At 46.0% G+C, this 13,285-nt stretch overlaps 1 protein-coding gene across 1 annotated transcript; it reads right to left on the reverse strand.

Annotated features, from left to right (window-relative positions):
- Positions 1–485: 485 nt before the first annotated feature.
- On the reverse strand, positions 486–1,972 carry LOC117894148 (putative surface protein SACOL0050). The gene has a single exon (XM_034801046.1). The coding sequence runs from the start codon at positions 1,929–1,931 to the stop codon at positions 486–488; it is 1,446 nt and encodes a 481-aa protein (XP_034656937.1). The 5' UTR covers positions 1,932–1,972.
- Between the last annotated feature and the right edge of the window lie 11,313 nt (positions 1,973–13,285).

The following is a 13,285-nucleotide window of genomic DNA, read 5'->3' on the forward strand; positions in this document are numbered from 1 at the left end:
AAATTGTAGGTGCTTTGAAGCACAAATGTGTACGAAAGCCACAAAACCCATTTGAAGATGTGCCCAAAACACACACAAGCGAAAAATGCACAGAAATGCCAGGCGGCAGGACCCGCAAGGAGTGGAATGCGAGTGCTAACTGCAGCCTCATATGAGTGTCACTCGGGCAGAAGTTTCCCATCAGTTTTTCTCTGCTCTTTCCAGCTATTATTTGATTACGTTTCAACCACAAAGGGGTGGCACGAAGACCGCACAGAAGGCGCAGAGTCTGCAATGTCATTACCATGGATATTTCGACTCGAAGTTGACATCGCTTTGCTGATATCCTTTGAGCAAAGGCTGAAGAGAGGCTTCTACCGTCTACCTTCTACCTTCGCTTTGCTTAAGACTCGCCTGAACTCGTTGCAATACAAAATAAACATTACTTTTTATTCAACATACAAATAAAAGTAACGAAAAGTAACAAAACATAAACGGGGGGCTGATCAGCGGAATATGTTATTCAGATCTGTTAGCCAATCGGCCGATGGTTCAATCCCATGGCACTGCTCGTCCATGTCCTTGTAATCCTCCCGAAGGTACCGATCACCGCAGAGGAACTTGGCCAAGCAGGGAACGGTCATAGCGGCTCGAAAAGGCTTCTCATTACTTTTGATCATCTTCTTATGGAGGGCATAGAAGTCGGCATTGCAGTCGGGATCAGCATCGGAGTCAGCTTTTGAGTCAGCATCGGTGTCAGCATCGGGATCAGCATCAGGCTCAGCATTGAGAATATCAGCGGATTCAGCTTTTGGGTCCGCATCGGAGTCAGCTTCGGAGTCAGCATCGGGATCAGCATCAGACTCAGCATTGGAGTCAGCATCGGGATCAGCATCGGAGTCAGCTTCGGAGCCAACATCGGAGTCAGCTTCGGACTCAGCATTGGGGCGAGCATCGGTGCCAACATCGGAGTCAGAATCGGCATCAGCAGCGGAGTTAGCAACGGGGTCAGCATTTGGATCAGCCTCGGGCGCCATGGCCATATCTTTGTCCATTTTCATGTCATTGTCAGTGTCATCGTCATTGTCGGTCTCCTGTTCGGAGTCGGATTCATCCTCATCCTCATCCTCTTCTTTCTGTTGCATGTTAAGGGGGGGACATTTCGGTTGGGGTGGATCCATGTCGGGTACTTTCTCGGGCACCTCTTTTGGTTGCATATCGCACTCGTGTTCTTGCTGATCCTCGTCGCATTCTTCGTCCTTCTGCTGCTCTCCTTTGGTATCCTCTTCGCACTCCTCTTCTGCGGGGCTGTCCTCTTCATCTGTCGGCTGATCCGTGCACGCGTCCGTCTGCTCTGCATCCTCCTCGTCAGCTGATTCGGATTCCTGATTCGGATTCGGATTCGGCTTCGGTTTCATCTTCTGCAACTCCGATTCGAAGTTCTCGAGATCATCTGCAAGGGCTTTGGAGTTTTCGTGTATGACCTTTAGGATGCAGGATACTCGCACCATGAAAGCCCCATCATCATCATTCTCCGCCTCTTGCTGCTCCTCGGCCTCCTCTAGCTCCTCTTGCTCCTCTTGCTCCTCCACCATCATCATCTCATGTTCGGCCTCCTCCACAGAGTCCTCTTCATCGTTGTTGTCTTGGTCTTCATTATTACTATCAGCATCATCGTCTGCAGCCGTCTCTTCGTCCTCATCCTCATCGTCCTCGTTCTTAGTGTGCGGGTAGAATGCTGAAGGATCGGCACAAAGCTGAAACTGCATCAGGGCGCCACTGGCATCCTTTAGGAACTTCTTATCCTCCTCCACTTGGGGACGCTGCCTCAGCTGCCCGTACAGATCCATCAAGGATTTGGTCATCAAATTGCAAGTGGACCCCGGCAGCCAGCGTGCCACAGTGATGGGCAGCAGCCAGCAGAGAAAAACAAATATCAGCTGAGTTTTCATATTAATTTTCGAGCACAAAAGATTTCCAGATGCTGACTGATTCGGAGTCAGCTACAGAAACTAATGATTCGGAGTGGAAAAACATGGCAAAGCCAGCTTTAAAGATTTCTCTCTCTCTCTCTCTCTATGATTTAAGGGTGCCTTCGCAGGGGTGGTCGGTGGGGGGAGATGTTGGGCTTCCTTCTCCTACCCACTGCTGCTGCTGCGGTCTGTCACCAGCTTGCATTTCCCCAGCGGTCGCTGCCTGCCTGCCTGACTGCCTGCCTGCTGCTGACGTCAAGGATACGACACTGAAATGCTCACTTACTGCGGTTTTATGCCCTTCATTTGTAGCGCATGAGTGCGGTATATTGGCAATTGGAAATAGGAGAATTTCGAAGGGGGAAACTAATCCAACAATCCACATCCAATATGATCAATCCACTGCCAAACGCGTGCCTAAGGCAGCTGGAAGCTGGAAGCTGGTTGATCTGCCGACAGAGTGTCAACGATTTGTACCTTTAGTCTGGACTGAGAGATGAAGGGGATCTGCCAGTTGTGGTACACTCGCTACAGCTGTAGCTGGCACCTTTCGTTTCATTTTTTCTGATGTTGCTGTTGCTGTTGCTTGTTGTTTACAACCTGCGCAACGATTGCCCCAGAGGTGCGGCAGGAGTGCTGGAAGGATATGACTGCTGCAGGATGGGGCACCTGGTCCCCCTGCACCACACCCTCTCCGCAGGATGGGGGCGGAGGGTGGCGCGTTTAACGAATTCATCAGCAGCAGTACAAAAGATGAAGAAAATGGCGCAAACTAAGGCCAAATAATGCCCACAAGCCAAACACCTACGCAAGCGGAAGGCTCTCTCCTTTCTGCTTTCTTCATCGGCGGAAGGAAGCCTGCAAAAGGATGTTGCCAAGGGGATGGAAATAGAAATGCGGCAGACAAGTGCCAGTGCCAGTGCCAGTGCCCGACCGATGATGACGATGACGATGACGATGATGATGGAAGGTGGAAACAAACTGCGACTGAAGCTCATGGCAAATGCATTTCCAGTGTCGCATGTCTGTTGTTTTCCATGAAGTAAGATGTTTCGTTTCGTCCCACCCCCCACTCATGTCTCCCAAGGCAGCAGATAGTGGAGCAAGAAATACTCGTAGTCGTGTCTGTCGGTTGATCTTATTCCGCCCCCTCCCCATGATTGCCAGCCAGTGTTCTCTGTCTGTTCGCTACGCTGCGTTGTGCAATTAACGCGACTGCATTTCCCATTTGCCATTGCCATTTGCCATTGATGTGGCCATGGGAGGAACACTGTCGCAGATTAAGAAGAGGGTGCAGGGGCACATAGGGTGGGTGTCCTCCATGGAAGTTTAGGGACATGTAAACACGAACAACTTTATGCGACTAGAAAACAGCGAGGGAGGAGAAGAAACTTGCACTTTTCGACGCGTCCCTTAAAACATGGAGCTCCCCTTTGATCTGATTAGCTGTTGCGCAAAATTATTCGCACAACTAGGGGGAATATTTGTTGTACATATGCTGAAGCTCTGCATTCAAAATATCATGAATCAAAGTGAGTTCCAGTGGGTGCATGAATGTATTCAACGGATGCCCAAGGAGCGTGCACGAGTGAAAATGGAATTGAAAACACCTTCAAATTCGAATAATCAGCTTTAAGGTGACATTCAAAATAGGTTTTCGAGTGCTTTTCTAACGTTTTAAAAGTCCTTTTGGGCTTAACAATAAGCATTTGGGTTATGCGAAAGCTTTTTCGATTTGTTGGACACGCGTGGAAGCTCCACAATAAGCTCGCAAAAGCTGTAATTACTTATTTAAAGCTTTAAAGCACATCCGCTAAGAAGCTCCAAACGCAGTTAAAAATTATGTATGAGCTTAGTGTCCAAAGCAAGCCCTTGCTTAAGCTTTCTTTCGCTTTTTTCTCAGCGAAAGCTTTGAGATAACTGTTCTCTAACCGTTACTATAAATCATTTCGATGGCAGGGCCCCTTGCATTGCATTCCGAACATGGGAAACGATGGAGCGTGATGGGACACACAATTGATGGCCTTTCGAGACTTGGGACTTTGGCCTGTTGCTGAGTTTTCACTTTCCCAGCTCAGAGTTCTCCTCCTTTCTAAAAAAAAAAAAAACAACCCACTCAACACTTGTTGGCAACTTTTCGCAACATCATTTGTGTGAATCTTTTAATTGACTTTGGCAAATGCAATGACAGCGAAAGTTTCACAAAGTGAAATTTGCTTATTAGGCATTAAATCCATGGGGGAAAAACTGTACCTAAAAATAGGGTGAATGGGGGGTAATGGGTGGGTGGTAAGAGGGAAAGCAAAAATTGTGCTGCATGCAGCGCCCATTTGGCAATGACTTTTCGCATTCATCTCATGGCGGGACCTGATGGCGGCTCTCCATTCATTTTACCCAGATGATTTTTCATGCGAAAATCTGGTGGGAAGAGGTGGTTGTGCACTTACAATGAAATATGCTAAATGTTCGCGGATTCAAAGCGAAGCGGTGGGTTGACTTTGTGGCAGGGAAGCAGCCTTGATCAACTACTTTGGTTGGCCCTTAACCCAGCTCATACCTCAGCCTCCCTTCGCCCACTTGCACGAGCAGGTGCCTTGGCTTTGGACTTGCGACATTATTCATTTCTGACATTGCCACCACCCAGCAGCCACCCAGCAGCCACCCAGCAGCAGCGAGCCCAAAAACCAGACCCAGGGCACACAAATGATGGCACGCACCCGACGTGGGCATTGTGGCATGGGCATTGCAACGGACTCGACTGTTTAATACCCATTGGGTAATACACTTGAAGCATTTCCTAAGCTTGTGACAATGGAATAAATAATAAATAATAATAATAAATAAATTAGATTAAATGCTGTGTACATACACACATAAGTAGATGATGCCCTTTCAGTCTTTCGGGTTTGTCACAGATTTATTTTCGATGGTGTTGCATCTGTCCTTGGCGTCGCCCCTCTGCCCTGGAAAAACTTATGAAAATCGGCAAAAAGGCAGAGGGGCAACGAGGGGGAAGCTGAGAGAACTGAGAGAACTGAAAACTGAAAATTGAAGCTCATTAGGCACGTTCCACACACTCGAGTTGCCATCGTAGTGGGGGGCTCATCACGAGGGGTTTTCCCCGACATTTGTTCGGCTCGTCGCTTCCCCGCCTGCTGCCACGTGATGGAGCGCACAGAGTGTGTGGAAAGCTTGCGTGCCACAGCCAGACTGGGCCAGGCAGATGGCTTGGCTTGGCTTGGCTTGGATTGGATGGCCCAAAGCTCTGCCATGCGGATGTTTTGAAAGCTCAATGCCAAAGCGGCAGGGCAGCCGCATGCTGTGGGCAGATAGCGGCACGGCGCGGCGTGGCATGTGCGTCGTCGTCGTCGTTGTCGTTTGGGGCACGTTCAGTTACGCTCCCAACGCCAGCTGCTGCAGTCGCAACCCGAGACGCACCGCACGGAACAGACGCGAGCCAGCGCGTTGTGTCGTTGTCCCTCGTTGGTCCTTTGTCGTCGTCCTTTGCTCTCTCTCTCGTTCCTTTTCGTCGTCGCGCGGCCGCTCGGCCAGCCTGCCCGTCTGTTGGCGATCGTCACCCGTTTTTCAAACTCCCCCCACGTATTTCGCGCCACAAAAGCTTAACAAACAATTAAATATATCTAATTAAATACGAACCTCCAGCCACACCCCTGCTGTCGACGCTTTCTCGGTCTCTCCATCTCCATCTCGCCTGCGGATGGTCCTTGCTTTTTTTGTTGTTGTTATTGTTATTGTTCCAGTGATATTGCAGTGTTTTCCATGCAAGAAATATTTGTGACAATTGCCTAATTGACAGAGAAATACAGCAGGACGAGGACGAGCCCTCAAAGTAATCCAATACAAAACTAAAAAATAAAATGTGCCCAAAAGTGGGTGGAAAACATATTGAAATTTTAAAGGAATACATTCAGAATATTCAGTGCTGAGGATACAAATAATGTGCATGATTTGTGTTTCAATCAAAAGTTCGTTGAAAAGTGGAAACAAATCTCTCTCCCTCTCTCTCTCTCTCTCTTCCTTCTGTGGTAAGCCACATTGTAGACGGGAGAGAGCGAGAAGGAGCTGCTGATTTGTGTTACAGTTAATTTGCTGCAGCGATAAAAAAGTTGGCATCCGAAACGAAGGAGAAAACTATACCAAGCCAAACCCTAGGATCCGTTCTGTTGTTTGTTGCTTTCTGGCTGTAATCACGGCGTGGCATTGTCTATTTTTTTGTTGTTTGGGATTAGGTTCCCAAGCCTGTAGCCTGTAGCCTGTTGCCCAACTTGAAGCCAGCCTGCCCCCGCCCATTGCTGCCGCTTGCAGATTGCTCGATACACAAATTGTTGTAGGAATTGCGTTGGTTTTTGTTTTGTTTTTGGTTTCGTACTGAATGCTGATTTCTTGCCTGATTTGTTCTGGTCTTGGGTTTGCTTACATTCCATTGGAAATCCGTTTTGGGGCAGCTTGGTCTCTGCCTTTGCCTCACACTGGTATTTGCACGGCAAACAGAGGTCCCCCCCCCCAATGGGGACACAATGGATTTCGCTTTGCAATGGGCTCGGTTGGTCCTCTTGGCGGTAATTAGCCAAAAGTGAGAGGCGTTAATTAAATCACGTAGAAAGTGCATAAAAACAAAGCGATTCTCTATCTTTGTACGAGATGTACATCCGTTCCTGCCTCTTTTAACCAAATTGACAGCCCAAAGAAATATTACGAGCAACAATTAGGAGCCAGAAGGAAGGCACGCACACACCCACACACACACACACTCACACACTCGTGTAGAACCTTTCATCTATGCCCCATGCCATCAAAGGCTTAAGGGGTCCACATAAATTGCCTTCATCATCTTTCACTTTCACTTTCGCTCTCGCTCTCGCTGCTGGCCTTCTGTTGCTGGCTCTGCTCTCAACTTCTTTGCTTTTGACATCTTTGAAGGTGCTTTTCTGTGCGCAAAAACATTTCTATGCATGACACACTCGGTGTTGGAACTTTATTAAAATGTTCCATGTCTTCGAGGTGAACTCAGAGGGAATGCCATGCCACACGGGTGCCAGTGCCTGGGTTCTGTTGTCAGTCGGGATGCGGCACAGCACTGCTTCCTGGCAATTGAATTATCTGGCGCTCATTTCTGGCAAAATAAACTTTCGCCTCACCTCTGGGTGAATGAAAGTTTCCGTCTCCAAACTCTCCTCCCAACTTTCTTGGCTTGAAGGAGGCACCTCAAATGTTCTTTTGTTGCTTGTACAAAAGTTGTGTGTGGAAATCTTTCTGAAGCATCGATTCGGCCTCTCCTTTGACATTGCAACTTTTAATGTTGGCGATTTGCATCCTAAACTCTTTCAAACATATTTGCTATCCTTTAGTTCTAGTTCTTAATGAAAGCATTGGCCTCTCTGCTCAAGCAATTTCTTCCACACGTTTCATGAGTTTCGCCAAACTGCCATTCGATGTAGCCAAAACGTTCTTCAGTATCTTTCTACCGGAACTTTCAAGCTCGAGCTCGAGCTCGATGTATTATTCAAAAATGTTTCAAGTATTTCACTTGAATTAAATTTGAAAGCCGCAGCGCCACTCGTTCGACGGACAGAGGATGAGGATTTGCTCACAAATTCGACTCATCTTTTATGTTCATTTCATAATAGTCCACTATAATTTGCTTCGTTAAAGAACCTTTGGATCTTTTGTTTCCAATCGTTTTCCAGATTTGTTCCCTTCGTTTCGTTGCTCTGACAACTCTCTGTCCCCCTGCCTCTGTGGGGCACCATTCTTCATCCTGCAGCATCCACTGGCAGAGTCCGCCAGCAGCCCACAAAAGCCGATGACAAGTCATGCGATATGTTGGCTTCCCAAGGACTTCAAGTGCCCGTATATAGTTACATTAACCGCACACGAATGTCCTCGAATGTCCTGTACTGTCCTGTTCTATCCCTCTTGCTGCTGCTTCTGTTTGTTGCTGTTTGCTGTTTGCGTGGCTTATTTAAGTTTCAACTTCAGTTTCTGTTGCTCTCGCCATTGTTGCTGTCTACACCCCCAGCCCTCCTTCTCCACCTTCTCCACCTTCTCCTCCTGCAGGACGATAGACATTGTATTAAAAGCGAGAGTACGTGCTCAAGTATCTCATTCGCATTGGTTGCGAAAGCGACTCTTGGTTAGTATTTCGGTATCATTAGCATCGTGGGGAAAGCAGTGAGCTCGTGCAAGCGGGCGATCGGGCGAGCGAGGGCGGGGAACGACAACTTTGCCAAATTGCAGCTGCAAAAGGAGGCATGAATTTCGTGGCTCGTGTCCGAGTGCCGCTCAGCCACCGAGATAAGCGGGAAAAGCGGGAAACAGCAACAGCCTACGCAGCCCATAAATCTTTCAACGAACTTTAAGGAAACCACCGCATACCGTATCCGTATTCCATGTCCCAAAGTGCAAAACGAACTCAAATTACACATCAATTTCAATTGAAAGTCCAAACGGAGTCCTCCTGGGGACACGGATTTACTGCCGAACACCCAAGTGAAAATCCCACGGCAATAATAATTAAGGGGCAGCAGACAATTGATATAAAATAAATACAAATCACATAGATACATAGATACGGAGACACACCTGATTGAGATACAGGATACGCATACAGAGAGAAAAATCCATCCGAAGGAGTAGCCATGAATGCCGCACAGAGCGGTGGCCACACGGGCGGCGGTGGCGGCTCCATGGGCAAGAAGGGATCACAAATGGAGGTAATTATATTACATTCTTTTTCTACCCTACAAGTGCGAGTATTTCTCTCTCACAACACGAAGTTGTATTTGAAATTTTGCCTTTTTTTAGGTCCATTTTCTTTTGTACTTTTTGGGTCCATCTCCAATGAGGAGGAGCATTGTCCTTCCATTGTGCGTCGCCCACTTGTATTGAGCGTAAATTGAATTTTCTACTCGTACTTCTGATGATGGGAAAAGGGAAAAACAAAACACGAAACAAAATGAAAATACAAATTAAAATAAACCAATTCGATTAGCGTGAACGAGAGAGTGGGACCCGACCCGACCCGACCTTAAATTAGGTCTGAAGGCAATCCACTTGAATGGGCAACCGGGCCACTGTGCTTAAAGAAATTCATGAATTCACTATAAGTACATATATTCCATATGCATGCCAAAGGGAGGGAAAGATTGAAAATGAAAAGAGTTTCCCCTCTTATTGAGAACTAACAAACCGAATGCCAAGAGGTGGTGGAAGATCACAAATAAGTACGAGTGTCTCTTCAGGTTATTTGTCGGAGTAGAATTATTAACGGGTTTCCCGTCCAGGCTCACGCATTCGCTGCTCCCCATTTTCTATGTCGTACAATTAGTAGAATTCACCAGCCACCAACTTACTGTACTGAGAGCTTAGAGGCTCTCTTTGTCTGCAGCTTGTAGCTTGTAGCTCTCTCTCGATTGATCCCTCTCTCTCTCTCTCTCTCTCTCTCTCTGTCTCTCTACCCATGCAGCTTGCTGCAGAGCAAAACGCTCGTCAGACGATCTCCGTTTACCGTTTCCCCTACGCTCGCTCTGTCTTACACTAACACCCAACGCAGTTATGAGACGAGAAAGTGGACAAGACGGTGCGTGCATGCCGATGGTGTAACAAACGGTAAAGTGCAAAGAAGACAACGCAAGGGAACACTGCAAGCAATTTCGTTGTGAATAACCAAGAATACACTGCAAACAATATTAAGAGCCGACATATTAATATATTTCATATATGTACATAGCTTTGATCTAATGGTAATTGAACAAACAAACAGAGTCTACCGACTCTCCATCTGCCACCAAATTGTAGATGAGTAAATATTGTCTGTATTTTGAATTGATTCTGGAACGAATCCAAGCGGGCTACCGGAAACCGGATACCGGATAAATACAATGATATAAAACAAGTAAAATCATTTGATTGTTCAAGCGAATTCACTATTTTAAATACACCTGATTAATCAATTAAGTTTTTATTTGGGCAATTCAGCTTTATTCCTTTTTCGCTTTAACGAATAAAATCAAAGCAAATTACGGACCAGCCATTAGCCTCAGGGGACCCTAGGGGGCCTCGACCTCACTAATGAGAATCGACGGCAAAACAACAGAATGTCGAGCATTAATTCAATTTTCGTCGCACAAAAAGTTTACCCAAAAGGGAAACTGCCCCTCAAGGCAATAAAAAAAAAGGAAAAACTTAAATAAAAGTAAAATACAAATAAATAAAGAGGCCCAACAAAAAAGAGGGGGAAAAAACACCGAGATTAAATTATAAAAATTTCATTTGCAAAGTGGCAATCAGGATCACAATGTCCCTTTCCTGCTGCTGCTGCTGCTACCATGCTTCTCCTGCTCTTCCTGTAAACAGACAATTAAAAAAATGGCAACGACCAAAACTTGAGGCAAATGAAAGCCCTCGCAGGGATCAGAGGTTACCCCAAGAATGAGGCACGGAGACGTATAATGAGCCAGGTTATCTCCTGCTCCTTCAGTCGTTCCATTGGCTCCTTGCTACCTCACCTTTCATTCAAATGGTCTTGGCCATAAATGTTTTAAATGGCCGTAAAAAATCAGCAGCAGCACCACCACCACCAACAGAAATGCCGAATTGGGCATAAGAAATGAGGGTGGGACGGGCGCTGCTGCTCCTTCTGGCATTTGTGTTTTCAGATCCCCTCCTAATTAGGACGAACATTTCGTCCTTTTCGGTGCACTCATTTCAGCGCGGATGTACATTTGCATGTACAAAACCATCAAATTGTTCATTGAGTTCTCTCTCTTTATTTTTTCGTAAAAGTAGTATATTGAGGGCTGCGCTTTTGTGGCCATAACCAAAGCACGTTCGCGACCCCCAATATCCATCCCCCCCCAGGGTGTGCTCCTACTCGGTCTCTCAAGGCACCAGCTCCAGTTCCAGTTCCAGTGAGCGGTGCGTCAGTCATGGCTCTGGCTCTGGTTGTGGCCGACGCCGACTTCATCATCCATTAATGTCACTCAATCTGTGCGCATAAATTTGCATAAAGCGAAATCCAATTTACTTTAACCATTATATGTACATATGTATGTGTGTCCCTCACACATATCCTATACACTGCGAAATGCCACACACTCACAAAAGGACACCCAAATTTCCATATTCGCCAACAGAATGGGCCACAACCACGCCCACCAACAGCTGAAATAGTTTCATGGCTGGAGAACGTGAGGAGTTTGCCTTTCCTTTATGCGTGCCAAATTTTAATTTGTTATGTGGCCAAAAGTCCAGCACAGCACCGGAAAGAAAATTATGTAAAGAAATTAACCAAATGTCGAAACGGATGGCAGTTGCGGGTGCGAGAATTATGGCCATCGGAAGCGAACCATAACTCCTCACGAATTAAGTTCACTAAAACAAGCAGTTAATTATAGTGGAACCACACAATACCTGCCAAAACTGGGGACACATGAACATGTCCACAAACATACAATAAGCGAATTTGAAACGAATCGAAAACCATCACAAAGTATTTTAGTCAGATGCTCCTCAATATAAGTAATATGACATCCGAGTGCAATTATTCTACAAACTATTGAAGGGGGAAGTTTGTGTGTGCTAGTTTAACGGAATAAATTATAGATATCAGGCTGCGTTGGAAAAACTAACAAGCAAATATGTAAATTACGAACAAAATAAATAAATTTGCAGGGACAATGAAGCGATAAAGATACCATAGAATATTCTCACTCTGCTGCACTCATTTGTGGCTTTATTGGGAGACTTGTTTATGATCCACATATCCACATAGCTGAGATTTCATAAATATCAAACATTTCCAAGCGTAGATTGGGGAATGGTTTGGTAAGCTTTGAATTTGCCACTTTATTGTGGCTGTGTTCATCATTTCCTAGGCTGTTGTTTCCTTATGCTTAGCCTCTACAGCATTGTGTTCAGTTTCGCTCTCTCTAGAAACCTTGATGGTGAAATTCGTTTGATGATTTTGATTAAGTTCAGCTGACACCTACCTGGCTAATCGCTCATTCACATGACACCGATTTGACTCCGTCTCTGTTTTTGTCTCTCTCCCCCTTTGGGGCAAAGCTCTCCCGCTTATTTGTTTGGAGTCTTTTGTTTCCGATTTCCCTACCTTTCGCTTTCGACCTTTTCCACTTACATCCTTTGGCCTCTTTTGCTTTTCCCAGTCTTCATTTTTGGAGGCATTTACCCTACGTGGTACTCTTAATTAAATGTAACAGAAGCAGAAAAACAGAAAATAAATGCCGGGATTTCTTTCCTGCCCCCACCCAGTGCTTAATTAAATCTAGAAAAAAAAGAGTTTATGGTGTGTAGTCCTTTCGGTTGACATACAACAGAGCGTGAGGTTCACTGCACGCGTGGGAATGTCTCCAGCGAGCAATTGTGAAAGCAATCAAAGTGCCTTCCGCTTTGCCGAGGAGTGCCAGAACGAGCATCGCGATGCTCCCCAGAACGATGAGCAGGAACAGCGGTGGGTGGACAGAGTGGAAATAAACGAAAGAGAGCACTAAAACGAGCTAAAAGATGCAACTAAATGGAGGTAAAAGATTCCCCAAGCAGAGCTGCACCTTTACCTTTATTTAAATTGCTAATTGACACAGAAGAAACTGTCCTGCACAGCAAATACCTCTACAGTTCACGTACAGTACGAGAAAATACGATAAATGGAAGAAAAACTCATATTATTAAAGCTCTTCGTTAAAGTGTTTCGCTCCGCTCGGGCTGCCTGGATGCCTGCCCCTTAAATCAAAGCTGTTTTTACGAGGCATTTCTTTACAATATTTTTATGGGCACAAGGAAAGAGTCCCCCGAACATATTTTTGCGCTTCCGTGGGGAGGGTCTCGTAATCCTTTTTTTTTCTCAAACATTTTTATATTCCGCACGCAAAAATCAGAAATCTATGCATTTTTGAATAGACATTTTCTCCATGCCTCCCAATCTTTGAGTTTTCTCTGATTTTCCTTTGCATTGTCATGCCACGGGCTGCCATGAGGGCTGCCTTCAAGGAGCCCAGCACCGCCCCACCCGCCCCGTCTCTCCGACCGTCGATTGGCGAGTCATGTCCAAGAGGAAGAGCCATCAATTTTGCTGCCGAGGCCGTCGTCGTTAGAGCACTTAAAAACCACAAGATGTGCGCCTCCAGCTTCAGATACTCGTACACGCCTACCGATGTGCCTGCCACATCGAACACATGTTAAATATCCTCTTGCTTGCCACAAAATGTGACATAAGCGGTGGTCAGAACAGCAAAGGAAGCAACATTACTTGAATTGCACATACAAAAAATGGGGAAAAAAAATTAATTGAATTA

The sequence above is a fragment of the Drosophila subobscura genome, chromosome A, assembly GCF_008121235.1.
Source record: "Drosophila subobscura isolate 14011-0131.10 chromosome A, UCBerk_Dsub_1.0, whole genome shotgun sequence".
NCBI classification, from domain to species: Eukaryota; Metazoa; Arthropoda; class Insecta; order Diptera; family Drosophilidae; genus Drosophila; species Drosophila subobscura.